At 47.3% G+C, this 26,501-nt stretch overlaps 14 protein-coding genes across 14 annotated transcripts; 8 read left to right on the top strand and 6 right to left on the bottom strand.

Moving 5' to 3' along the window:
- Positions 1-2,113: 2,113 nt before the first annotated feature.
- CANTADRAFT_87642 (uncharacterized protein) lies at positions 2,114-2,278 on the bottom strand (the record flags this gene model as incomplete). The annotated part of the gene is made up of 1 exon (XM_020211361.1): positions 2,114-2,278. The coding sequence occupies one exon, from the start codon at positions 2,276-2,278 to the stop codon at positions 2,114-2,116; it is 165 nt and encodes a 54-aa protein (XP_020066797.1).
- Positions 2,279-3,514: 1,236 nt separating this feature from the next.
- Positions 3,515-4,228, top strand: CANTADRAFT_19293 (uncharacterized protein; the record flags this gene model as incomplete). Its single annotated transcript, XM_020206434.1, has 1 exon — positions 3,515-4,228. One exon carries the CDS (start codon positions 3,515-3,517, stop codon positions 4,226-4,228), a length of 714 nt encoding a protein of 237 aa, XP_020066796.1.
- A 1,885-nt stretch (positions 4,229-6,113) lies between these two features.
- Positions 6,114-7,724, top strand: GPR1 (Gpr1p; the record flags this gene model as incomplete). Its single annotated transcript, XM_020209275.1, has 2 exons — positions 6,114-7,031; positions 7,086-7,724. Coding segments are annotated over 2 exons (1,557 nt in total), but the record flags the coding sequence as incomplete, so codon positions are not given.
- Positions 7,725-9,292: 1,568 nt separating this feature from the next.
- Positions 9,293-11,014, top strand: SGE1 (Sge1p; the record flags this gene model as incomplete). Its single annotated transcript, XM_020211360.1, has 1 exon — positions 9,293-11,014. The coding sequence occupies one exon, from the start codon at positions 9,293-9,295 to the stop codon at positions 11,012-11,014; it is 1,722 nt and encodes a 573-aa protein (XP_020066794.1).
- Positions 11,015-11,424: 410 nt separating this feature from the next.
- Positions 11,425-12,830, bottom strand: NUF2 (kinetochore-associated Ndc80 complex subunit; the record flags this gene model as incomplete). Its single annotated transcript, XM_020211102.1, has 1 exon — positions 11,425-12,830. A coding segment is annotated over exon 1 (1,218 nt), but the record flags the coding sequence as incomplete, so codon positions are not given.
- Positions 12,831-13,080: 250 nt separating this feature from the next.
- Positions 13,081-13,777, bottom strand: CANTADRAFT_24522 (putative monooxygenase). Its single transcript, XM_020207144.1, has one exon. It carries the CDS (start codon positions 13,598-13,600, stop codon positions 13,130-13,132), a length of 471 nt encoding a protein of 156 aa, XP_020066792.1. The 5' UTR covers positions 13,601-13,777; the 3' UTR covers positions 13,081-13,129.
- Positions 13,778-14,027: 250 nt separating this feature from the next.
- CANTADRAFT_28829 (mRNA-binding phosphate metabolism regulator) lies at positions 14,028-14,501 on the bottom strand (the record flags this gene model as incomplete). The annotated part of the gene is made up of 1 exon (XM_020208262.2): positions 14,028-14,501. A coding segment is annotated over one exon (474 nt), but the record flags the coding sequence as incomplete, so codon positions are not given.
- A 593-nt stretch (positions 14,502-15,094) lies between these two features.
- Positions 15,095-15,583, top strand: CANTADRAFT_31843 (uncharacterized protein; the record flags this gene model as incomplete). Its single annotated transcript, XM_020208417.1, has 1 exon — positions 15,095-15,583. A coding segment is annotated over one exon (489 nt), but the record flags the coding sequence as incomplete, so codon positions are not given.
- Positions 15,584-16,754: 1,171 nt separating this feature from the next.
- Positions 16,755-18,494, top strand: SNF1 (AMP-activated serine/threonine-protein kinase catalytic subunit; the record flags this gene model as incomplete). Its single annotated transcript, XM_020211359.1, has 1 exon — positions 16,755-18,494. The coding sequence occupies one exon, from the start codon at positions 16,755-16,757 to the stop codon at positions 18,492-18,494; it is 1,740 nt and encodes a 579-aa protein (XP_020066789.1).
- A 98-nt stretch (positions 18,495-18,592) lies between these two features.
- CANTADRAFT_116476 (uncharacterized protein) lies at positions 18,593-19,203 on the bottom strand. Its single transcript, XM_020206206.1, has one exon. It carries the CDS (start codon positions 19,037-19,039, stop codon positions 18,725-18,727), a length of 315 nt encoding a protein of 104 aa, XP_020066788.1. The 5' UTR covers positions 19,040-19,203; the 3' UTR covers positions 18,593-18,724.
- A 164-nt stretch (positions 19,204-19,367) lies between these two features.
- HST3 (NAD-dependent histone deacetylase) lies at positions 19,368-20,989 on the top strand (the record flags this gene model as incomplete). Its single annotated transcript, XM_020211967.1, has 2 exons — positions 19,368-20,380; positions 20,498-20,989. The coding sequence occupies 2 exons, from the start codon at positions 19,368-19,370 to the stop codon at positions 20,733-20,735; spliced, it is 1,251 nt and encodes a 416-aa protein (XP_020066787.1). The 3' UTR covers positions 20,736-20,989.
- A 213-nt stretch (positions 20,990-21,202) lies between these two features.
- CANTADRAFT_36841 (uncharacterized protein) lies at positions 21,203-22,843 on the top strand (the record flags this gene model as incomplete). Its single annotated transcript, XM_020208699.1, has 2 exons — positions 21,203-21,298; positions 21,350-22,843. Coding segments are annotated over 2 exons (1,590 nt in total), but the record flags the coding sequence as incomplete, so codon positions are not given.
- A 195-nt stretch (positions 22,844-23,038) lies between these two features.
- On the bottom strand, positions 23,039-23,599 carry SNM1 (Snm1p; the record flags this gene model as incomplete). The annotated part of the gene is made up of 1 exon (XM_020208721.1): positions 23,039-23,599. One exon carries the CDS (start codon positions 23,597-23,599, stop codon positions 23,039-23,041), a length of 561 nt encoding a protein of 186 aa, XP_020066785.1.
- Positions 23,600-23,989: 390 nt separating this feature from the next.
- SEF2 (Sef2p) lies at positions 23,990-26,486 on the top strand. Its single transcript, XM_020206204.1, has one exon. It carries the CDS (start codon positions 24,381-24,383, stop codon positions 26,349-26,351), a length of 1,971 nt encoding a protein of 656 aa, XP_020066784.1. The 5' UTR covers positions 23,990-24,380; the 3' UTR covers positions 26,352-26,486.
- Positions 26,487-26,501: the final 15 nt, after the last annotated feature.

The following is a 26,501-nucleotide window of genomic DNA, read 5'->3' as shown; positions in this document are numbered from 1 at the left end:
CAGGAGGAACAGCGTGGTACAGCCTAGTAAGAACAGGCTGGAGGACGATGAAGAATGGCCCTGAAGATGGAGTTGTTGCACTAGTGATAGCCATCGAATTCGTCTGCCAGGGGCCCCTACCAAGCCCTGATTCCACAACAATTACTGTGGAGATTACTAATTATGCGAGCGGATCAGTGGGGCCGTTCTGGAGGGGCTGGGAGTTAGCGAGCGAGGCGCCCGAGCGGCGAGGCTCCTTCCTAGGGGTTCTCGCTAGCCGTTATCGGTAACGAGAGCCAGTGCTCAAAGCCGAACAGTTATCGGAGGTTGGATGTGACAGTCGTCCAGAACACACCCATAGCGGTATGGAAAGTCCGGTTATTGGTGCTCTGTAACTGACACCAAGGCTAGTGCCCATCTAGTGGGCCATTGAGGCTCAAAAAGCTGCTCCTCACGCTGGACTCTGGACCCAGCGAAATTAATTTTCAGCAGGTTTGGGGCCTCAGGAGCCTCGCACCAGGAACTACCGGTAGCTTCGTGAGGCTCTCTGGGTAGCCCCAGCGTAAGGAATGGCTCGATGGTGTTCTCTAGAATTACTACTGTTCCGCTGCATACGTGGAACCCACCTGCGTCAATAGGGCCGAAGATCTGCGGTCACGCGATGCTTCTGGCACCTTTGAAGGACTCGTACCTAGGAGACCGAGTCATGAGAAAAATATCGATTGGGCCTGATAGTTAGCTCAATTGGGCTCTTCGTGCTTATTGGATTCAATCGTAAGTAATAGTCTCCTGCTTTCATTGTTTCAAAGTAGAAAAGCCACCTATTTATCGTAATTCACCAACAGAGTACGCTCGGACTAAGCTTAACTTGGATTGTAGCTACAAATTCTGTAGAATTCTTTGACCCTCACGTTGGAAGCTTATCCATCTATACTTCGCCCGATTGCAACTCTTGGAACAGTAAAGTACCGCATCTGATAAACAGTATTTCTCTCGTTCTTGTAGATGTCTGCTGAGACTACTTTTTTGCGGTTACTGTACAGTCGTAAGCTCTAAATCTAAATTTCATCATTCTCCGCCTGTAATTGAGTCCGTTTGGCTCCGTTCGAAGACATACTCAAGGTTAGAAATAGTCAAAGTGTGGATTTAATAGCTTCATCGTTAACTTTTTGTTCGTTTTTTCAGAATTTTGGAAATTATTATCATAATGCTATAAAAATCTAGAAGGCGTTAACAAAGAGAATAAGAGAGACAGCAGATCAGGACCAGACGATATGTGCTGCCCTGATTGGCTAAAATAGTTGAACCAATATTCCAAGGCTCTCTAATTTGATTTACTTGGTGATCAAACTACTGCGAAATATTACATAATCATACCATGGCTTCCTTGCAGAGGCGGACAATGCAGAGATCTAGGAAGATACTTAAGATACTGTCGTTTGTATAAGGTTGCTTCAGCACATTTATACGACATTTATGAGGATTTGTTCATTTGGTGATACTTGTCATTTTTGACAACTAGTGCAAGATAAACACGAGTAGCAACGTAAGAAGTCCCATTACAGTGGACGTAGACTGGGATTGCAATAATGATGCTATACAGTATGGGAGGTGTTGAATAATACTATTTTATGGAAACCACTCTTGCCGGCAGTACCGGCTAAGATAGAAGGTTGCTAATCGAGCAGTGCGAATGAAGGGAACTATTATGCAACAAGAATTTCTAGTGGAGCACATGTAGCAAATTTCTGAAACTTAAGAAACTCAATTGCACTTTACAAATCGACAGTTTTTTGACTTCTGCTTCGAGTCCGTCTAGTATACTAAATTCTCCAAATTATAGTTTATCCTCATCACAAATATGAAACACACAAGGCTTTCATTCGAATGCGCCCACACTAATAACGTCACATTAGAATTCTAAATTTTGATAGCAGTAGTTCCGTAGTTGTATGATGTCCTTACAGGTCTGCCTTATCACAATAATTCTATTGCCTCAACGAAAGTGGGTAATCGGAATTCGTGCACAGGCTTTTCAATTGGAAGAATGCTGCATTGTGCCATCCAAGAGCATTTAGACTGCAGAACAAACGGGGCTAACACGATTAACGCGAATCCCCGCATTTCCGCTGGATTAAGCTTGCATCCCCTTTCTGGGCCATTTTGTTACAGCGACGGGCACAAAGGCGAAGGCGGCGAGTTTCGCGGGACGGGCAAATCGGCTACTATTCCAAAATTCCGGCACCGCATCCCATAAATGGCAATGAAGCCTGAAAATGTCCGGCCTAATCATATGCATTTTATTACGGAGAACCAGCTAAAAGCCCAGCCTTGTGCCTTTGCCAGAACCTCGCAATTAGTAGTGGAATGGGCCCACTGCAAATCGTAATGCGAGTTTCGATGTTTGCATGTAATTTCAGAAGCAATATAATGTGCGATATTTTGAGAAGATTGTGAATTCACAAACAAGCTTCGATTGCTGAAGGTTGGGATGCCGTGACGTAGCATGAAAACAGAGGTTATGCAGGAAACATACAATAACACAAAAAGCCCCCAGTGACCCTGTTGGTTGTGCATGCTGGTAGTATTCGCTGACGAAAAATAGCAATTTGCTCGAAACCAGGAACCCTCCACTATGAAACAATAATTGCGCACCTATTGGGGGATAGTTTACATGTTTTTGCGATAAACGGCGAACTACACGTGATCTGTATACGTCATCTCGAGGCGTCTGGCCGAGGCGCACGTCAGCTCATGCGTGATGGACGTCAGTTAACTGTGCTGGTTGACGCTGGCTGACGCTGGCTGACGAAAGCTGACGCCAGTTGACGTTGTCTTACAACTCCTGATGCTGGACGTATCGTAAAGAGCTCGACGCAAGCACAGGCTGGTTGTTCGATTGCAGCGAAGCTTTCCCCTGACTCGGGTAGCTCATGACCGGCTTTCCGTTGCCGGCGTCTTTAACGGGAAAGTTGCATCAAAACGAGAACAGGGTTCAGAATAACCAACCAGAGACTCCAAATGCGACACGGTGCGATCGCACTCGCAACTACTACTGGCTGAGCGTGTACCAAAACACACAGGCGGCTAAATAAAACCAGACTCTGTAGTGATGGGAAACAAATGCTTGTGCCGAACAGACCAGGAGGCATGCCAACATCATCTCGATTGTTCTACTGTTCCGATGGTGGCTGGCATAGCGAAGGTACCCCGCGGAAAATACCACCGCCAGTTAGCCCCATCGAGGAACTGCGCGTGACGGCGCTTGTGTTTGTTGGTGCATTTGTCTCTGCAGGGTTACACTGCATAAAAATATGTCGGGACATACACCGGACATTGCCCAATTGGGACGTAACCCCCACGTAATGGGTGAAATTCGAGAATTTCTTGGAACAATACTAGGGACGAAAGGTGGAGTAGAGGTAAACAAGCTATTTATAATCAGATGGCGAGGTTTTTAAGCATCCGTCAAAAAACTATATAAAGCCAAGCCGATATTCCATTTTTCAGAACATCATCAACACATTCGTTAACAATGCAATTCCTCAACACTTTAGCTCTTGCCACCTTAGCCGCCTTCGTCGCCGCTGACCAATCCTTCACCTTGGTTGCCAACGGTGACGGTATCTCCAACTCTCCAGTCACCTCCGACGGCCAACAATTGACTTTGGACAACGGTAACACCGCTCAAATTGACTTGCAAGAACCATCTGGTTTCGCTCAAACCGGCGGTAAGTTCCTTACCATCGACTCCAACGGTATCTCCTTCACCGACGACAACAGTAAGGCCTCCAAGGACTGGGGTTTCGTTGACGGTAAGTTCAGATCTGGTCCAAGCATTGACCAAGCTGACTTCTTCGCCTGTAAGGCCGACAAGGGTTACACCTTGATCAACTACCAAAAGGACGGATGTGTCGCTGTCAGCTTGTCTCAAGGTGGTGCTCCAGCTCCATCTTCTGCTGCCCCATCTTCTGCCGCTCCATCTTCCTCCGAAGCTCCATCTTCTGCTGCTCCATCTTCTGAAGCTCCATCTTCCGCTGCTCCATCTTCTGACGCTGAAGTCACCAAGACTGCTGAATCCCACACCCTCGTCACTGTGACTGACTGTGCTTCTACTGTCACTGACTGCCCAGCCCGTCAATCCAGCTCTGCCCCAGCTGCCCCAACCGTTCCAACCGCTAACGGTGCTGCTGCTGTCGGTGCTGGTGCCGGTGCCGTCATGGTTGCTGCCGCTGCCTTGATGCTCTAATTTATTTCTTCGACGTATTATACCTGGTAATTCAATAAAACAAAAATATTATATCAATCATGTAGAGTTGAGAATTTCACTGCTGCATCTTCTCACGAAACATATTTTCGAGTAAATCTTTGAAATACTGCTTGCAGAGATCTTCCTGGTCTCACATGCCGAGACTACAGCCAGACTAGTTCCGAGAATCGGAATAGTCCGATATTCAGCTATTTCAGGGGTAGAACCCGAATTTGAAAACGTGCGAAACAACGTGTAGGGAGTCCCTCAGAACTATTTTCAAACGAATTCCAGCAACCCCCGCAAATTGACCCAAAGAATAGGATTTGCTTGATTGTGCGTATTTTATTTTGGCTTGTTGTTAGTGTTTCTAACGGATTCCAGAAAAAATAGCCATAAGATGTCAAGTAAGCGCAAATTCACACTGCAAGGGAATTTCAACAGATGAATGTTGAACAATTATTGTTCCTGTCTATGTACATAAGAATAGGATTGCCCAGATGTGTTTTAGAGACAATGTTTCTTACCTGCCACGCTGAGCGTGTTAAGTTACGTCGCAACCATTGCAGCCTGGGCGGGGTCCCAGATCCGCAATGCCGGCAATGACACCGAGAATCAAACCCCAGCATTGTCAGTTATTGAATTATAGACGTCAAGCTTCCATGGATACTTACACTACCCAGACCAGCACCACGAGCGGTGTTCATGCGAATTGCAGACCAGCTGACCAATCACAATAGCCACGACTGCTTGCAAAGGCCGGCATTGTTCTTTCTGACGCTGTCCATGCCCTGCACGGCCGGCGAACATTCTGGAGCCATGCAAGTGAAGATCGACGTTTCTGGAGGCCAGGTTTCCCAGATGGGAGGCTGGTTATGCGCACTACTTTCGCTATTGTTGGCCAGATCCACCGGGATTATTCACCGGGATTGTGCCTGGAAAAGCCATCAGGAGAAGAGGGGCACCACACGACTCAGTCAGTCAGGGGCACCGGCCCTATTGGCGAGCCAGCTACTTACAATGCTAATGGGTGTTTACCCTCGTCTGTCACAGCAGCACTGCAGAAGCTCCCGCGCGATTAGCGGCGTAGTGCCAGATCTTCTGCGCCAGGCCGCCTTGCGGGACATACGCGACGGGATTTGTCGCCAGCACTAGGGAAACCACAGGGGTGCGTGGTGGTGGAAGGGCCCTCGGCGCTGGTAGCGTAGGAAGTGTAGGCTGCTTCAGGATGCACCGCTCTGGGCCTTTCTGGGAGCCATTCGGTGGTTGGAACGGTACTCCCAGTGCAAGAGACTGCCGCTACTCACTCCGACCAGCCCTTCGGTGCTGAACTCGTGCCCCTGCGAGCTCGCACCATCATCTCTCGTTAAGAGGTTCTTGCGCGCGCGCACGCAAGCTGCCTGCCTCACCGATCAGCGCGCTTTTCCGCCGTGCTCGCTATATCGTCGCTGCGACCGCGACGACTGTTACCATCACCACCATCACCACCTACGGCATACCTCTTCACCTCTACTCCCAGCAAGTCCGAGCGACCCAAGTACCTACCAGGCCTCACCAGACCTCCCTCAGGATCCACTAGCACTCAGTTCCCTCCCTAACTCCTTCTCTTTCTCTACCTGGCCTCCTCGCGCGCCCTGCGCCTACCGTCATCACCACCACCTCGCTCCCGCGCTGCGGTGCCCCTTCGTTCCGTTAATTATCAAAATTTTCCCACGCCAGTTCCAACTCCTATCACTCTTCCACATAAACCCAACTCCAGGGAACCCTGCCTCCAGCCCTCTCAGCGACAGGGCCGTTATCTCCACACCCTAGTGAACTCCGCTCCTCCCTCCCGTCCCGCCGCCAGCGCAGTCCCTCCTCGCCAGCCATGGGCTCCCCCGACTCCATGGCGCTAACTGCAGCGTCGCCACTATCTCTCGACTCAACGTCGTCAATGGTGTTCACAGCCATGGAATTCATCAAACGAGCCAGCATGCACAATCAGGTCGACGACTTCACCCACCATCAGGCGCTTGTCCAGCGTATCCTCGCCACCTCCTCCTCGTGCGCCTCCATCGCCCTGTGCTTGGCTGGCATGTACATGTTCCTAGCCATCGACCCTCGAAGACTCATCTTCCGCCACCAGCTCATCTTCTTCCTCCTATTTTTCGACCTCATGAAGGCCATCATCCTCCTATTGTATCCCACGCGAGTGTTGACCCACTCCACCTCCTACTACAACGAGCGGTTCTGCCAGGTGGTGGGATTCTTCACTGCCACCGCCGTGCAGGGAGCCGACATTGCCATCCTTGTCTTCGCCATCCATACCTATTTATTGATTTTCTCGCCCCAGTTGAATACCAAGGTCAAAAACTCCTTCCGGGTCGAGGGCGGGTTATACAAGTACAGAAACTACGTGTATGCGCTCTCGTTCTTCATCCCCATCGTGTTCGCCAGCTTGGGCTTCATCAACAACGGCTACACCTCCTTGGTGTGCTGGTGCTACCTCCCCCAACGTCCGGTGTGGTACCGGTTGGTGTTGAGCTGGGTGCCGCGCTGGTGCATCATCGTGGTCATTTTCACGATCTACGGCTTGATCTACTTCCACGTCATCAGCGAGTTCAAGACCTTGGGCGGTGTGTTCACCACCTTCCACAAGAACCACCAGCCGTTGTACCCCAAACACAGCCACAACGACAAGCCATCATTTTACTCAGCATTGAAGTACTTCTTGGATAGAATCACCCCCAAGTGGATCATCCCCGACCAGGAGGAACTTAAGGTCATCAGCACCACTCACACCAGAACTCACCACAATTCAGCAGTAACGGCAGACACCAGAGGCACTTCCAACACGGTGGTGCCGAACACCAACCAGATCAAGGAGGAAGATCCCGAGGCGGAAGAAGAGGACTCGGACTTGTCCTCCACCCCTGTCCATGTAGACACAGAGAACATCATCTACGACCCCGAATTCCACGCCGCCAATTTGGAGAAGTTCCGCAAACGTCAGAAAATCATAGAAAAGCAAATGAAGTCCATTTTCATCTACCCTTTCGCCTACTGTTTTGTATGGCTTTTCCCCTTCATGCTTTATGTCACTCAAATCAACTACGAGGAGCGCCACGGCCCCATCTACTGGTTGAACTGCATGGGAGCATTCATGCAGCCCTTAAACGGCTTCGTGGACACCTTGGTGTTCTTACACCGCGAACAGCCGTGGAAATATACCATTATGAAGAACTTTGAAAAGGACCGCATGTCTAAGATGGACAACTTGATCTTTCAAGGTATGAGTGGTGGTTCAGGCCCTCATGGAAGCGTGGGCAACAAGGACCACGACAGTGAATCGGTGGCTACGAGTGCTCGGTTGACGAAGAATTCGTTGAGTGCAAGCACGGGGTTGATTGACATCAAAGAGTATCCTGAATGGAGACGGTGGTTGAGCTGGGCCCGTCTTCCGTTTTTCAGGTTGCCTACCGACGAAACCGCCTTTAAATTTCAAACCAAGTATATCAACGAGAAGTTGAACTCGGCGAACGAGCGTTCGCAGTCACAAACCCAGACCCATGGTGCAGGCACCGGGAACCAAAACAGCGGGCTCAACAACGGTGGACACGATTTTTCTAACATCTTGAGCGGTGACTTGGCCGAGTCCAACTTCCGCACCAACTTGGAGAACTTCTCGTTTTTCAACAACAAGCAGGGCCACAAGGATGCCCATTTAAACACGAAGAGATCTTCGCTTCCTGGGGCACCTTCACGCAAGAACAGTGTAATTTCCTCGACTCGGTCGACCCGATCGCGCCAGGTGTCCATCGTGGAGAGCACTGACCCAACCATTGTCGAGGGACGCAAGACGTCGTACTCGAATAATTACTTAAACACATTCGAGCCCAAGCCTATAGGCAAGCGGGCCAACAGTGGGCCTGTGATCACTTCCACCAAAAAACCGGCCCGAAACTCGTACTCGGGATCCACCAGTGCACCGGCTGCCGCAGACAACGAAGATATGGACTTCTTGGAGTTCCTCCGTAATGGGCCATAAACCCCAGGGCTAGTGCAACGGCTCTAAAACCTAATATAGTAATTACTAGACACGAATATTGTAGGCGATTTGTGAGCACAAGGGAGGTAATTGTACCATGACACCCTATTAGAAGTCAATCACAAGAAAAGTACAATTATGGGCATGGTATAAAGACTGCGAAAATGGTCCATCATGAGTGGATTATCACTGGAAAGGAAAGAAAAATGGTACGTGTGGGTTTTACTATGGGGAGCCACGAATACGACATCAACTTGTTCTTACTAGTTCCTGTTAGATAATAACAATATCAGTGAATTTCTCGAGCTAATCAGCTTGGAAATTCAAATTAATAGGGGTATATTTTTAGTTGCTTAAGTATACAAGTTTTTATTTCTTACATCTCAAGATATATCTTAATCCATAAGCAACCTGACGTGAGTTGAACTAGGGCTTGTAGTGGACCTGGTCCGCATTTATTAAATTCAATAATATTTATTAAATTCAATAGTAATATCACCACTGCTGGACTCGATGAGTATCGATCAATTCCCGTTACTCATCTCAATTTAACACTTCAAAAAGACGATTGTCACTATAGCTCACCGTTGTCTGGTTCTGGACGGAGCTCCCACTCCTGGAGCCCGAAAAAGATTACTGCAAATCTCGTGTGACTGCAATCGCTGTGGTAGAAGATACTATCTTGATCTGATCAGCCATCACGCTGTTCCGGCAATTCCGGCCATTCCGGGTTAGCAAGCCAACAAACAGCTCCGAAGCCGCCAACACCAACGACCAGCTTATAAACGGACCCTCACAGCTCTACACTCATACAGCTCTACCCTCATACACTTCTACCTCCATACACCTACGCTGCCCTTCCCATCTTCCCATCCACCCCATCTTCCCACTTTACCATCGTCCCTTCCACCCCACCATTCCCATCGCTTCCCCAGAGTGCGAAATCCGACCAGATCTCATTCCGCAGCCGCAAAAGTAGCCAACTCCAAAAGTTAGCTAAATTACATAAAAGGATCGGCTTTCTACCAAAAGCTAGCATGTCGGAGGCTCCCAAGCAGAAGTACTACGAGAGCAACGCCGGAGACGGCTCCCGCGCCACCGACCAGCACCATAGCGGTCTTCCGTTAGCGCTCACGCTCATCTCATGTGTGGCGTCGCTCTTCATCGTGGCGCTTGACCAGACTATTGGCTCCATCATCATCACCGAAGTGGGTGAGCGGTTCCACTCGTTCGAGAAGGTGGGATGGTTGACCACGGCATTCATACTTCCGCTAGCCACACTCTATCCATCCTACGGCAAACTCTCCATCGCCTTGGGCCGCAAGGTGTTGGTGATGATAGGCATTGTGGTGTTCATGGTGGGACTGTTGGTGTGTGGCATGGCTTCGTCCATGAATATGTTGATAGGCGGACGTGCCGTGCAGGGTGTGGGCGCCGGAGCCGTGCAGTCCATGGTGGGAGTCATCATGACGGAATCGGTGCCCATTTCCAAGCGGGCTTTGGCCTACACGCTCATTGGTGTCACTTTCTCGGTGGCAAGTGTGTTGGGACCATTTGTGGGTGGCGCCTTGGCCTCCAAAGTGTCCTGGAGGTGGTGTTTCTACATCAATTTGCCTATTGGAGGACTGGCATTGACGCTCTTCTTCTTTGGCTTCAATCCTCCCAAGCCAGTGGGAAGCGTTCGGGAAAAGTTAGCCAAAATCGACTACGTGGGCACCTTCTTCCTCACTGCAGGCTTAGTGTTGTTCCTCTTGGGACTCAGCTTTGGTGGTGTGGAGTTTCCTTGGAAGTCTGCTGCTGTGATCTGCTGCTTGGTGTTGGGACCAGTTTTGATGGCTATTTTTATGGTGTGGAACTTCCGTTTCGCCAAGAACCCCATTATTTTGACGGAGTTGCTTGTCATCCCCCAGATCATCGCTGCCTGCATTAGTGCCTCATTCAACTTCGCCTTCTTCATGGTCTACATCGTGTTCTTGTCGATCTATTTCCAGGTCATCTTCAACGCATCAGCCTACCAATCGGGTATCGACATGTTGCCGCTTGTCATCGTGGTGTCCGTGTCGTCTATGCTCAACGGGGTGTATATCAAGTTCACCCGTGACGTCAAGAGCACGATGGTGTTTTCTGGAATATTGGCTCCGATCGGAGGTGGTTTGTTGCTCTTGTTGAGCGACCACTCTCCTGTCCGCGACAGAATCGGCCTCTTGATCATCAGTGGCTTTTCGGTGGGGTTGCAGTTCCAGAGTTCGATGTTGGCAGCTCAGTTGATGGCGCCTCCTGACGTCGAAGGCTCGTTGATCTTGGTAACCATTCTCCTCAACTTTCTCAAGTCTACTCTCTCGACAATTGCCATTTCGGTTGCCCAGCTCCTCTTCCAGAATACTGGTGCCACTTACTTGGCAGATACCATCAACAGCCTCGATCCCAGCTCGCTAGACTATCAAATTTTGAGCAAAATCCCTCCCAAGGCCATTCTTTCTTCACCAAGATTAATCAACCTGTTCCCCCCCTCGACCCGCCAGTTGGTGATCCGCCAGTTCATGAGAGCATTGAAAAACACCTTCTATTTCGGGCTTGGGCTTGCGTGTGTCTCATTCGTTGCCTCAGTGTTTTGCACCAATAGAAGAATACCCAAAGATGAAGATGTCTTGAAGAAGGAAGACCACGAGAAGAAAGAAATGGAGGACGAAAGGATGACCCCCGAAACGGTGGACACCTCTAAAGATTCAGAAACCTCACAACATGACAGGGTGATCTAAACACCCCCTAAGAGAAACGATTAATGGACTACCCCACAACTTATAGAATAACGATGAGATACATCTCTACATGCATATTACGATCCACAGTGGTGAAGCATTAATTTTAAGATCAAAAATTCCATTCATATAATCTACATTTTAATTGAAATTCTTAATGTCATCCCGATAGAGCACTTAATTGACTGATCATAAGCATTAATCCAGGGAATTATTCTTTATGTTTGAAATGATATTTTCCCTATACCTGTATCTATATACTCTTGCAATAAACAAACATCGGAAGATAAGCTGCAGTAAGATAGCAGTAAAAGCCAAGCTGTAGTCAGAGTTCATATAGGCATTATTTATCTATTATAGTACATAATTTAACACTAATATACACGTATTGTCTGCTCAAATCAATTGAGAACTTTTTTACCAACTTCTTCCAAGTATAATCTAATTTGAGCATTCAATCTGGTAACCTTGAGCTCAGTATTTCTTACTTCCATCTGGTATTCCAACTTCTTTTTGCTTATGCTACTTTCGATTTCGCTAATGAGCTCTTTCTTCTTGGTGTACTCTTCTTCTTTGAGGTTTCTTTCTTCGACCAACTTTGTATAGTCATTTCTGTAGCTTGCCAATTGTTGCTGGCTTTTCGATATTCTTTCATCTGCTTGGACTTTCAACTTAGTGGTCTTCTCTTGCATGTTGGTAAGCTGCCTTTGAATTTGCTGTATCTGCCGAGCTAGATCATTACTTTGAAGCTTCAATTGTTCGAGGTACTCTTGGCTATCGTTCAAGCGAGATAATGCATCCCTTTCCTTGCTGATGTCATGCGAAATTTCCTCCAAAATCCGAAATAAGTTTTTCAACTCGTTTTCTATCGATTGAATGGAGTCGATTGTTATCGATATATTTGAATCTCTGGAGGTAAGGGTGTTATAGGTGGCCTGGAGGTCATTCGATTGGGATTTGAGATCGTTTATGATTTTTTGAAGCACTATAACATCCGTTTGCGAGTACAGTTTCAATCTGTCCAACTCTTTGGTAGATTCAAACACCAAGTACTGAATGTCATCTAGTTTCTCTATCAACCTAGCCTTTTCCTCCTTGTATTGGGTGTGCTCCAAAGTCACTATTTCTTGAGCTTTCTTGAGCTTTTTCAATTCTGCCTCGAGCTTCAGGTTGTACGACGTAACTTGCTTCAACGTGGCTTTCTTTTGATTTCCATCTGACTCGATTTTAGTTTTGAGTTGATTCAATTGGTTGGCTATGTTTGCGTTATCCGCTTGTACCTTGCGGACATTCTCCAAGCTGGACTCGCTTTCCAAGACCAATGCTTCACATTCTGCTGAGTGCTCTTCTCGGAACCTGGCAAAGTTGACCACGGCACTTAATATTCTTCGGGTTTTGTAGGGGTCTGGCCGCATGATATCCATCAACGTCAAGTCGTATATGCCGCAACCTTGAAGGAATTTGTATGCTGCACGATGCAATCCGATTAACGACAACGCAGACGTGGTATCCTCTTCCTCGTCTTCCTCATCTTGATCTTTTTCTCCATTCACGACGTTTTCGTGACCATTCAGAGCATCATCGTTGTTTTTGGCCTTGTTTTGGATCGACTCGGCTGATACTCCCATGAAAGTATCCAAGAACTGCTCAAACAACGATCTTATGAATTGGCTGGTGGGTTTGGATACAAGCTCTTCAGTTGCAATAAAGTCACAGCTTTGCAAACAGATGGTGATCTCTTTCGAATCCAAAAGGGGAAAGGCATCCTGCTGAGTTAGCTGGAGATGCCGACGACTGGACACGTTGCCCGGCCTGTAGATGGTGCTGAGACGGGACATGTGCGGATAGTTTCTTGTAGTGTTATCAATTGTAAACAATAAATGGTGGGTGTGGCGCACGTGACCTATACCGCGACCACGCCAAACACTTTTAGCACCATGGTGGGCTTGTCATTCTACGTCGATTACACTGACCATGGATGGCAGCGTCACGCGAGAGCATCTTCCATCTCTTCGTGGCGATCTCGGGCAACTAGCCTTGGCGTTTCTCACATAAATGTATTAGCATCATTCACGACATTATCTTTGTATGTACATCCCACTATGAAGTGGGTCACTAGACTCTCTCGGCAGTCCAGATGGCTCCTTTGCAGGCCAACTTAATAAGTTCGGTTAAGAGCAAGTATGGAACTGCTTTTTCAGCATCATGCTCGAGCGCAGTGTCCAAGTGCTCCAATTCCTCATCTCTAAAGGTACTGATGGTGTCCTTCAACAGGGCCAACTCCGGCGACGTTTCAATATGACGATTAATTTCCTTCTCAGTCAACTTTCTTCCAGTCTCCTTATCATAAATCGGGATGTTGTACTGGTTCATCAAAACTCTTAATTGCTGGTTGTAGTGCCCTCCAATAACAGTCTCGACCGCCACGGTACATGCCATAGCAGCTTCTTTGCTGATGAGGGCAGTGCCCGCACCCATACCAAATGCTCCTACCTTCCACAATGGCGTGAGTAAGGAAGGTCTCACTCTTCTGTCCGATTGAAGGTTGTTGAAAGTGTTGTGATGATGTATTTCCTGTTCCCACATGTGTTGTAGCACTGGCTTCAAGTGGGGATATTTACTTGCCAACACAGCATACTGGCCCTTGTAAATGTAATTGGCACCTAATTCACCTGCTTGGTCCACTCTAATCACTCTATCAAGGAATGCCTTCTGTGCCTGGGATAATGAACCGTATTCAACATCTTCTCCATAGTATTTTTTGGTTATAGTTTCCTTGGATTCTTGAAGGCGAAGAGTGCTTGAAGAGAGGTTTCTACTCAAGTTTATTTGGCTAGCTCTTATTGATCTCAGTATCATTCTTGTTCGTTTGGAGAATGGTTCGATATGGATTTTTTCATTGCTTAGCGAAAACTGAATTGCGGATGCGAAAACTAAGGCGATTGCAAATTAACACTTAAAGTGCAAGTTAGGCTTGGCCAATGATTCCTACCCCATTTCAGAGGTGAAGGCTTCACTTGAAGGAGCTCATGATCTTCAACATGGAGGTCCCAATATTTGAGGGTATTTCTTGTGTGTCTCTCGAATTGGTCACTGGCTTGTTCTCGTTGGCCGGAACTTTAAGGTGGTAAAAAAACTTATTTGGTACGTCTTTTATCAAACGCCATTCCACCGGGAAAATACCTTTCCACCTTGTCTGCTCGACCCAAATATCGCTTGAGCTTTGATAGTCAATTTCATTTGTCATTTCTGCAACTCCACAAAACTTGCCGCTAGCATTGACCAGAAACAAAAGTATTATTTTCCCTCCCAGGGCCAGTGTCTCCTTAAATGCCCTGTTCAACTTTTTATTGCCCAATTCGGTTGATGTCCAGATATTGTGTGTAAACGAGGAGTTCACATCAAGTATGCTGTACGACTTGATTACAAAAAACCTAGACCCATGGGGGATGGTGAACACGTTGCCGCGAAAATCAACGAAAGTGATGATGGGATACTGTTGAATAGGCTTGTACCTAATCCTGGGCTGTGGGTAAATTTCAGAAGATGGTATGAAAGGATGGGTTTTTTCATTGGAATTCTGCAAGCTTGAACCGCTTGAACCGCTTCGGTACGAATAGCTTCCAGCATCCTGGCGCCCGTTTTCCGAAAGCAACCTTTTGCCGGTGTAGGACACTGACCAGATGTTGGTGCACTTCAGAGGAAGATTGTTACTGTCAATACTGGTCCCATAGAATTCTTCAAGGAGGGACAATGATCTGGGGGTACAGTACTTGGATATGGAGCTAGCTTCCGAGCCCATACTTAACAATTCAAACTCAACAGATAGGGGAAGGGAGGAGGTGTTTGACGAACCAATGGTAGAGTGGGATAAATTAAACAGACTGTAATTCATTCTGCAGTGATGTGGAATAATAAAGGGGATAGCGGTAGCTTTATATAGTGGGAGGGTAGAATTTGCAGCACCCCAAAGTGCAACCCACTTTGGATGGTTCAAACTGTAAACCCCGCTAGGACAACCTGCAATAAGTGCTGGGTATGAGAACAGATGCAACAACTCCAATACTCATCTGACACAGCATGTCCTACCGAGTCCACCAGATAGATGATGACTACTTGGAACGACAGCGCAAAAAGGACAAGGCCGCAGTGAAGTACCCCAAATGTTTCAAAACTGCGGTGGATATCTCCAAAGTCAACCTTCCAGTGGTGAAAGAATGGATCACCGATAAGATCAATGAGCAATTGCCAGACGACGACATAGTGATCGACTATCTTTACGAGCTTCTCCAGGCCAACGGAGACCAGCCCGACATCCGTGGAATACAGGTCCAATTGAACGACTTTTTGGGGCAAGACGAGGCCAGGCAGTTCTGCGAAAAGTTATGGAAGCTCATGATTTCTGCTCAAGACGACCCCGACGGTATTCCCGCAGAGATTCTAGAGAAGAGGAAGAAAGAATACGAAGAGCTCGAGAAGAAGGAGCAAGTTCCCGCTAAGAAGGAGCAAGTTCCCGAGAAAAGAAAGACAAACTATAATAGAAGCACATCCAAGGACGGCGAGTCCAAGGGGTCAACTGGCAAGCAAACCAGTGATCGAAGACCTAGAAATAGGTACCCCGATGATAGGAGTGGCAGAGGCTTTCGCTCGAGGTACTCCACAGATATTGGAGACCCGAAAGATGCGGTCAACAATAGAAAGAGGGAACACAGTCCGCGTCGAGACTGATAAATACGGCACCAGTTCGAAGAATTATACCGCTGTTTTGCATCTACTCTTGAGGCGAATTCACTCTTCGAAATAGCATTAACGGTAAAACTCACAGAAAATGCTCCAATGATGCTGAAAAAGGGATAATTCTTCTATGATACTGAAAAAGTTTGCATCAACTTGTACTCGACGATGGAATCCTCACGGAATACAAGACTTAGCAGCAAGGAGAGTCACTGATCTAGACATACCCACTGACCAACAAAGAATGCTAGTGCCCTTTAATATACTTCCAACACCATCTACATTTATTTGGACCGAAAAAGTTGTTTTGATGATAGAGCCATGAAGTTGCAGAAGATACAGCAAACGAATGTGGCACCGACCATCAATTGGTACTGACAAGTCGTCTTATCTACTCATATCTATGACTAAGGGTGCTTTTCACATAACGAGGCAAAATAAATACCAATTCATGAATGAAGCTGCCAATCGCTTGTAATCCACAATACATTTAATTTCCTTGTACTTATCATATGCTGTCATTTTCAAACCAATAACACACGGATGGAAACTCCAATTTGCCAATTGCCCCAAAAAACACAGTCTCCAGGTATCCAGAGCCAGGAAATTGCAATACTATTTAATTAATACCATAAAGAGCCCCTGAAGGTATACTAAATACCTGCAATATTTACAATAGATAAGACTCTCCGTACAGTCAACAAAGCCAATCTAATTTTAACAGACGTAGAGTAGAAGGTCAATAAGAACCAGTTTTTAGTAACTCTATCCACGACTATGACACACTGATTAAAATGACCGCCCGGTGGGGCGTGCGCACACCAGATACTGGTCCTCAAATCCGGGCGCCAACGCATCAGTCACCATCCATAGCATAGCACAATCAACGCCAGACCTTATCAAATCCGTCTTTATCAGCCGTCATAACCACCAAAGTGTCACTGTTACCGAAGTTCCCGTTTCATCTAATTAATTACCGCCTGTCAACGTGAATACACCTGCTCTGATGTCGGACAACAAGGAACACCACCACCGCCATCACCACCACCACCACAGTGAGTCACAACAACCGCAAATACCCATAGATCCCAATGCCAACCCCGCCAATAGAATAGGGAAGTACCAGGTCATCAAGACCTTGGGTGAAGGGTCCTTTGGTAAGGTCAAGTTGGCTCAGCATTTAACCACTGGCCAGAAGGTTGCTTTGAAAATCATCAACAGAAAGACGTTGGCCAAGTCCGACATGCAAGGCAGAGTGGAAAGAGAAATTTCTTACTTGCGTTTGTTGAGACACCCCCATATCATCAAGCTCTATGACGTGATCAAGTCGAAGGACGAGATTATTATGGTGATTGAGTATGCTGGCAAAGAGTTGTTCGACTACATTGTCCAGAGAGGCAAGATGCCAGAGGACGAAGCTAGACGTTTCTTTCAACAGATCATTGCTGCCGTTGAGTACTGTCATAGACATAAGATTGTCCACCGTGACTTAAAGCCAGAAAACTTGTTATTGGACGATCAGTTGAACGTCAAGATTGCCGATTTTGGGTTGTCCAATATCATGACTGATGGTAACTTTTTGAAGACCAGTTGCGGGTCTCCCAACTACGCTGCCCCTGAGGTTATCAGTGGAAAGTTGTACGCCGGTCCCGAGGTGGATGTGTGGTCGTCGGGAGTCATCTTATACGTGATGTTGTGTGGTAGATTACCGTTCGACGACGAGTTCATTCCAGCCTTGTTCAAGAAGATCAGTAACGGTGTGTACACCTTGCCAAACTACTTGAGTGCCGGTGCTAAGCATTTATTGACCAGAATGTTGGTTGTCAATCCTTTGAACCGTATTACCATCCACGAGATCATGGAGGACGAATGGTTCAAGCAAGGAATGGAAGACTATTTGTTACCTCCAGACCTTTCCAAGACCAAGCACAAGAAGATCGAGATCGATGAAGACGTTATACTGGCGTTGACAATGGCCATGGGATACGACCGTGATGAGATCATCAATGTCATCGAGAAGAGCAACAAACACTCCTCGCCTCAGAACCAGTCTAATGAACTCTTGGATGCGTACTTGTTGATGAAGGAAAACCACTCGTTGGTCCGGGACTTGAAGAAGAGCAAAGCCGACAAGGTGGACTCTTTCTTGTCGCTGTCGCCACCTCCTTCCTACACCAATAGCTCAACTAGCTCGGCACCTGGCGTCCAGCAGTCGTTGACATACCAGACCTTGGCCACGGTGCCGGACTTGTCGACGTTGCCCAACTCCACCATAGCGATTCTTCCTTCCTCTTTGCCCACCATCCACAGGGCATACATGATGGAGAACAATAACCAGGCTGCGATCAACCCGGTTTCCACCAAGAAGCTGAAGACCAGATGGCACTTTGGAATTCGGTCCAGATCGTATCCGTTGGACGTGATGGGAGAAATTTATCGTGCGCTCAAGAACTTGGGAGCCGAGTGGGCCAAGCCTACCGAAGAGGAGTTGTGGACCATCCGTGTGCGCTGGAAGTATGACAGCACCGATGTGACCAATGCCCCCAACTTGATGAAGATGCAGATCCAATTGTTCCAGTTGGAGCCCAACAACTACTTAGTGGACTTTAAGTTCGACGGATGGGAGACTCCTGCAGTGGAGCCCAAGCAGGATGTGGACGAGATGTCGTCCTTTTCGGCGTACCCGTTCTTGCATTTGGCCACTCGGTTGATCATGGAATTGGCAGTGAACTCGCAAAGCGGATAGGGTGAGAAGTTAGGGGAGAGAAGGAGAAGGAGAGCAAGAGAACAGGAGATAAGGAGGAGGAAGCACAGTATCGAAGGGTAGGAGGGTAAGATCAGAATTAATTTTATTTCCCATTTCTTCGATTATTTCATGGAAGATCAGAAAGGGAAGAGCAGAATTTATACTCAATTATTCTTTCTTGAAGTTCAGGAGAGTAAGAGCAGAAGATGTAAGGGAATTAATTCTAATTATTATGGAAGATCAGGGGGAAAATCCGGCGACGATCGCAGTGGACCTGCCTGGATTCCACACAATCCTCCAGTGAAACCACTCATGAAACGAGCCTGTGCCCAGTCGCACCGGAAAACCGATTGTCTGGGAGAGCCACCACGGCTCATCCCAGCAATTGAACTGCCTGACTCCCTTAGCAACATCCACACTGCACCCATTGCTGAAACTCCACTCACCCAATCCGACCCCCTCCACTCACCTACCCACCTACCCATCTGCTCTCCCACCTTCAGACTTCCTACCGCTCCCACCTGCCTCACCGTCCATGCGCACATCTCTGTTTACCGTGTTTCGCCCAAATAGGAAAAAATTGATAGTAAACACCAACCATCCTCATGCAGGTGGCCAACCCGTAGCTTTCGCCCGGCAGGCCCATAAACACCATCGCACCTCGCAGCCACCGTTCTTTCTTCTTTCTTCTTTCTCCTTTCTCTTCATTGCCCAGCTGACCCTTCCAACCAGCACTTCTCACCAGCTCATCCTCGCATTCAGACTGCACTCGCAAACCGCAAAAAACGATCGCGAAACAGCAAGGAGCTCCATTCAAATCAGCCTAAACCACCACCATTCTCCTCCAATCGATCAGGGCGCTTCACACCCACCATGATCTCGATAGACCTCCAAGCTGCCGCGCCAGATAGTGACGCGGCCATCGCCCTCCACGAGGTCATCAAGCACATCTTCAAGGCCAAGAAGGCTGCGGTATTGACGGGAGCAGGAATCTCGTGCAACGCTGGCATTCCCGACTTCAGGTCCTCAGATGGGCTCTATAACTTGGTCAAGGAGAAGTATCCCAAGACCATGGTCAAAGGCCAGGATCTCTTCGACATCTCGTTGTTCCGGGACCAGCTGTCGTTGGCAGTGTTCTGCACATTCATGGAATCGCTCTACACACTGACGTTGAACGCCAAAGCCACCGAGACCCACAAGTTCATCAAAATCCTCAAGGAGAAGAACAAGCTTCTCCGGTGCTACACCCAGAATATCGACTCGCTCGAGAAGTCCGTCAACTTGAACCTCGGCATCAACCTCAACCAGTTCGACGACTCGAAGAACTTTGCCCAGAACTGGAAGTGCTTGGACGTGGTCCAGCTCCACGGCAACTTGCACAAGTTGTCGTGCACCCACTGCTTCTCCAACTTCGACTGGACCGAAAAGTACCAGGCCCAGTTGGCCAGCGGCTTGAACCCCCAGTGCTCCCGCTGCTACGAAAAGTACGAAGAGCGCCTCTACTCCGGCAAGCGCTTGACCGGCAACATCGGCTTGTTGCGTCCCGACATCGTGTTGTACGGCGAAAACCACCCCCAGGCCGAGATATTGGCCCAGGGCCTCAACGTGGACTTGAAGGCCAAGCCTGACCTCCTCATCGTCATGGGAACCTCGTTGAAGGTGGACGGTGTCAAGAAACTCATTAAATCCTTGAGCTCCTCTGTTCATGCCAAAGGCGGCAAAGTGATCTTCATCAACAAAACGCCGTTGGCCAAGCACTGGGAATCATGCTTCGACTACGAGATCTTGAGCGACTGCGATGCCTTCGTTAAGATCCTCAAGAAGGAGATCCCCGACTTGTTTTTGACCCAGGAGCAGCTCGACTCCAAGAAGTTGAAGAACAACTCGTCGCTCGCCAAGGAGCCTGCTATTAAACGCGAGAAGATCAAGAAGGAGGGCCAGAATACCGTAAAGCACATAAAGAAGGAAGGCCAGAATTCAGTCCACCAGATCAAACAGGAAAGCCAAAATGCCCACAACGAAAAATTCCTTACTCCTCCCACCACCCCCACAAAAAGAAAGAGGCCAGCCTTAAAGAGAAAAAATCCCTCCAGTGCCGCCTCTTCCTCCAGTGCCACTCCTGAGCCCAGCGTGAAGCGCGAGTATGACTTGCCGTCGCCCATGACCTCTTTCGACGACACTTCCGAGGGCCCTGTCAAGAAGGAGATGTTTGAGCCTGCGCCCAAAAGGGTCAAGGCTTAGTGTAATATAGATGTATAATAGAAGCCGTTCGGCCAGCAATAGATACCCGCTACGAAATATCCGAGGCAAACAGTCTCATGTCGTCTACCATCTACTAGCAATGGTCTCCTTCGCGTAGAACATTGTGACTCTGAAGGGGGTTATCTTTTAATGATACTAATATTCAATGTGCCGAACGACTACCGACAAATTAGCAATTTACAGGGTAGAGAAATTTCTAGCACAATTTACAGGCTTATCAGCTAATTTGTGACTCGCCGAACTGCCGTTTTCCGCCATCTCTAAGGAGAACGCTTGGTAAATCTAATGAATGTCTGGCTGCGCCTGACTCAATGTCTCAATGTCGCATTGGCATATGCTCCAACTAGACCCATCACGTGCATGCGTCTACCGTCTTCTAGCAATCGTGTCTCTCCACCAGTACCCCCTCCACGCCTCCAAACGCCCCGCAAAAACCTCAATCCACCATGGACCAGGTCTCAAGTTTCCTTGAGGGGATATTGACGGTGGACGCCAGCGCCCCCGTGTCCAATCCCATCGCTGGCTCCAAATCTGACAGTATAGTCAATACTGCCATCTCCGACAGAACCTCCAAGCACTTGTCGTCGGACAAGTGGACAGGTGAGCTCGACTTCTCATCGTTGTGGAACTACGGCAAGAACTCCGAAAGCTCCTCCAAGACCGCTGGCGCAGCCTCGGGAGCTGCAGGCTCGTCTGCCTCCAACAGACCCTCCACCAACTCGTCCATGTTGACCGACAAGCTCATAGAGAAGATGATCCTGATGATAATACCGATGAACGTGGAGGGCGAGCAGTCGTCCCGCATCCTCAGCGAAAGAATCGAGATGCAGAAGTTCAGGCCCCAGTTGTCCATGAACATCATGTCCATTAACTCGGTCCAGTTCAACCAGAGATTGTCGGCAGTGTTCTACATGATCGACAACGTCATCATGCTCATGAACTGGACCAGTCCTGCCTATACAATTGGCATGTTGCTCGTGGCGACCCACCTCATCTTGAACCCCTATTTGGTGAGTGTGCTCCCGGTGGTACTCCTCATGAAAAACTTCTTGGTGCCCTACTACTTGTTGATCTATACCCCCGACAACTCTTTGGTGCCAGATCTCCTTGATTACAACCCCATTCCAGCGGCCGCGGCACTCAACACCTACAAGACCCCGGGTCCAGTTCCCCAGCTATCAAGAGAATTCATCCTCAACTTGACAGACTTGCAAAACCACATGGTGCCTTACATCATAGCCTACGACTACTTCGTGTGGCTCACAGAAGACTACCTTTATTACAAGAACGAGAACATCACGTCCGTCATATACTTAGCGTTATTGGCTTTGGGCATTAATAACGTGGTGTTTTTCCCAAAGATATTTCCCTATCTTATACGAAACGTGTTGGTTTTAAAGCTTCTTGGAATAGCCACTGTTTGGGGCTCGGTGATAATGTTCCACCCACAAGTTAGAGGCAGAATTTTGGAGTGGGTTTATAACGAAGATACGAGATTGAACCTTTTGCATATTACAGATAAGATAGAGCAGAAGTTGGTGAGGGCCCTTGTTGATTTAGAAAACAGCTCCAAACAAGGGGAATCGTCCAAGGAAGATCAGTTCGAAGATGAACGTGAGGTGGAAATATTTGAATTGCAGAAATTCAATAAGAAAGCCAAAATGTGGGAACTGGTGGGATTCACCGATAACTTCTACACCATAAACGTGGCTTCACGCAAGTATAACCTGTTGGTGAAGTCCAAAGTGAGCGAATCGGAAGATAATGAAATTACGAACGAAAATGAAATATTAGGCGAGCTTATCAAAGTTAATAAGAAAAAAGCCCTAAAGGATATCTTGCCTCCAAAGAACTGGAAATTCTTGGGTAATAAGTGGATTATGGACCTTGACACTAAGGGATGGGTGCAACAGAACCTCATTGAAGATTTGGTGATGATAGATGACGATGAAAAGTGGGTTTATGATTTTCAGGAGCCGGAGGTCCTCAATGAGAAGACTGAAGACAAAGCTGCCGATGATAAGACTAAAACCAACCTGTCAGATTTCTACAGAAGGAGGAGATGGATACGAGTGTGTTGCAGGGAGAAGCTCCAGGATAAGAAAAGAGACAGTCAGTAGGCTGTGGTCACGTTTTTATGATCTATGATGTATTCTATAAATGGTTGATATATGACACGATATGCAGTTTTTGCGAGTTCAAGGAGTTTGAAGGGTTAGGCTCTTCGCTACTGCCTTAAAAAATATAATGAAGATTCTCCCGCCAGTGGACTGACTGCGGAGTTATTTCATGAACTCCATCAAGTTCAATGAGTTAAGACCGCCCTTTGCTGCTGCTTGTTGCTTTTTCTTCTCTTCAAGGAGGCTTCCAAGGGTATTCTTTTTGCGCTTTTTAGTTCTTTCTCTAGACTTGGAGTTTTCTTTCTTAGGACCGGCCTCGCCCACTTTGTTTTCATCCACGTCCAAATCCACGCTTTTTGCATTTGACTGTATCAACGATGTGTCAAAATCCTTATACTTACACTGTAAGCATTTATGTTGTAGACGTCTTCCAGGCAAGAATTTGTTGGACGAAGCCGAAGTTTTCTTCCCCACAATGTTCTTGCGAGCCTTGGACTTGTGCCTGTAGATTATGCGAATGCTGACGGTGATGCCAGGAATCCATAGTACTCCACAGTTTTTGCAGAACTTATGGGATAGCACTGGAGGTAAGTTTATGACGTTCTCTGCATTGTGCTGGACAAGTTTGGAGGAGTAGTGCTGGTTGAGAGGCCCGAGGGGGACGGCGTGCACGAGGTTGTAGCGGTGCAAGCTTGTGATTTGGGAGGGGTGGAGGTCCAGCATGGTGGAGCTGGAGAAGGGGAAGCGATGGTGAAGTAGTGGTGCTTGGTCAGCGCTTACGTAATCACACTCTGGGGCGATAGCCCCGTTACTACATTTCTCCACCTTTCCTTCGACTGCCTGCCTCCACGACTGCGGGCTGTTCGCTCCATGCCCCCAGCAGGCCCTGGCCACTGCTCCGGGCGATTCCCAACACTTCTGTCATTTTCGTCCCCTCCCCGCCACACCTCCCCCAGGCGTCAGGCCACGAGCCATCCCGGCCTCGCCCCACGCTACCCCTTTCTGTCCCCCTCCCGCCGCGGCTGGCGAATTAAATCATGTTTCCTTCTCGGGCACAACTCACCTGGACCAGTTTTCAGGTCCATTCCGAAATTCGGAGTGCGATGCGCAGCCAATCACCGCTCCCAGGAATAAGCTGACGTAACGCGACTGTGACCGATAAGCGGATTGCCTGCCTCCAGATTTCACAACCAAATCTTCACAGCCAATTACAGCCGGTAAGAAATCGATTACTGTTCCAACTTCCGTGCGTGTGGGTGGGGTTATATATACTGAACTCCAGGCTGGAGCGCCAAACACCCCATAGACTAACTCTCGTGGATACCTCTAAATCGATACAACGTTATCACAATAGTCAAACTTGGATAAACTCGTGGATACTCTACATCCGTCGTTATCTGCTCTGTCGTTATCTGCCCCAAGCCATACCCTCGTGGATACCCTCGTGGATATCTCTACATCTGTCGTATCCCTTCAGCACTTCCCAGCCACTCCATTCTCTGCCATGATCATGCCTGTCACCCCACATCGAATAAAATTGGTGGTCCCCAAGGTCAAAGGGGGGAAGATACTCAAAACTTGCATCCGGTGTCGCCAGCACAAGACCAAGTGTGACGCCTTGATCACCAACCCTGAGCCATGCTCCCACTGTGCCAAAAAGAGCCTCACCTGTACTCTCGACATCATCACCAGCATCAAGAAAAGAGACGGCTTTGACGTGGTGGAAAAGCTCGCCAGCGAAGTCACCGACTTGAACCATACCTTGGACGCATTGATCCTCCGCCGTAGTGCCATGGTCCTGGCGTTGGTCAAGAGAAGTCAGGGCATCATCAAAAGCTCGGGCATCAGAACCAAAATTGCCCGTACTCCTCCAGTCAGCCAGATCCAAACATGCTTGGACTCTCCAGAACCAACACAGCCACCAATGGTATTGCCTTTGCCTGCATCTCAATCCATGTACACAATCGAAACCTCAGGCATCGCTCCTTTCTCCATCTCGATGGAACAGGCCTACGAACTTTTCACCAACTACGAGGTTAATTTCAACCAATTTCTCCCCATATTTCCAGACGATTTCTTCTCCACCATCAATCTCGCCCAGTTCAAACAAGAAAATGAGCTCTTGTTCTGGTGCATTGTCATTACTTCATACTTGAATTACCCTGACGTACATTCCTCGTCGAACTACAGGCTCTTGGTGGACCACATAAAGGCCTTGGTAGTGAAAACCTGTTGGGTGGAAACTCCCAGGTCGGTCTACGTCATTTCTTCTTTGTTGATATTGACTACCTGGTCCTTACCTCAGACTACTCAATTAACCAACAATATCTCCCTCAAGTTCCTCTCATTGATGAAGAATTTATCTTTACAATTTGGTTTGCACAAACTGGAGTTCTTGAACGAATTCAGTCACAAGACAAGAATGAGCATTTCCAATGAAAAGAGTGTCGATAGCATAATAAGAGAGAGAATTTACAAATTCATCAACATCAACTCAAATTATTGGTACATTTATCTTGGATTGTCATCCAATAATGCCCCAAATGGCTCAGACCAAGACTATATTATCAATAAGGCATCCAACATAGATATTTTTGACAAGAGCGTTAATACTAACGACCATTACATAAATTCATTGCTCAGAGTCTCAGTTATTCAAACTAAGATGAGTGCTAATATGATGGATTTGATTGATAATACCAACGAGTCTATTTTGACTTTACCAAATCAAATCAATACCTCAAAGGTTCTTAATCTTAAAATGTTTGATGTTATTTTGGAAGATCTCAAGAAGGTGTTGACACACGAAAACCAGGTAATTACTAATTTGATCGAGATCTCGATAACATACTCGAAGTTGCAGTTGTACATCTACTCCTTATCTCATCTCAGCGTTGAAATCGGGGAGTACAAGCAGTTCATCTCAAAAATATGTTCTTGTTGTTTCAATCTTTTATCATTATATCAAAATCAATTCAAGGACATCTCCTCATTCAACCAATTGCCCATCCATTATAAGTTTCCAGTCGAGTTGGCTTCATTCATCTTACTAAAGATCTACAAATCTCCATTATTGAACACAGTTGAAGATTATCATTTAATCAAACAGAAATTCAATGAATTCTATGACAATATTGTTAAAAAGGGCATCAGTGGTAATGATTGGAGTTTTGTTAATGAAAAGTTCTTGAAGATCCTCTCAAAATTTGACAGCATAGAAAACTCTTTTGTTATCAATAGGATGGTGGTCGAAACCCAAGATGATGATGAAGATGCTCCCCTGTTCTTGTTGGTGAAGCAAATGAAGAACTACTTGGTATCGAGTATGAGTTATGAATTAGTGTGGTGTATTTACGAACGGGAGAAGAAAAAGATTGATGAGAAAGATGTTGATTGGGAAAAATTTGGGCTTGATAAAGCTAAGGATAAGGCGGTTATTGACTTCTTATTGAAGAACGAAACTATATTAAATTAATATACGGAAGCAGGTTTAAAACACAGTAATAGGTTATCATTGTATCGGACAATTAATCCCAAATGTAGCTTGTGTCTTCGGACTCTTTGAATTATGCCCCCAAATCTTTTTAGTGACACGAAGTTATACTTTACATGTTTAAATATTGAT

Source organism: Suhomyces tanzawaensis (assembly GCF_001661415.1).
Source record: "Suhomyces tanzawaensis NRRL Y-17324 unplaced genomic scaffold CANTAscaffold_1, whole genome shotgun sequence".
NCBI lineage: Eukaryota > Fungi > Ascomycota > Pichiomycetes > Serinales > Debaryomycetaceae > Suhomyces > Suhomyces tanzawaensis.
The sequence above is the reverse complement of the archived record's forward strand: the minus strand, read 5'-3'. Positions and strand labels throughout refer to the sequence as shown.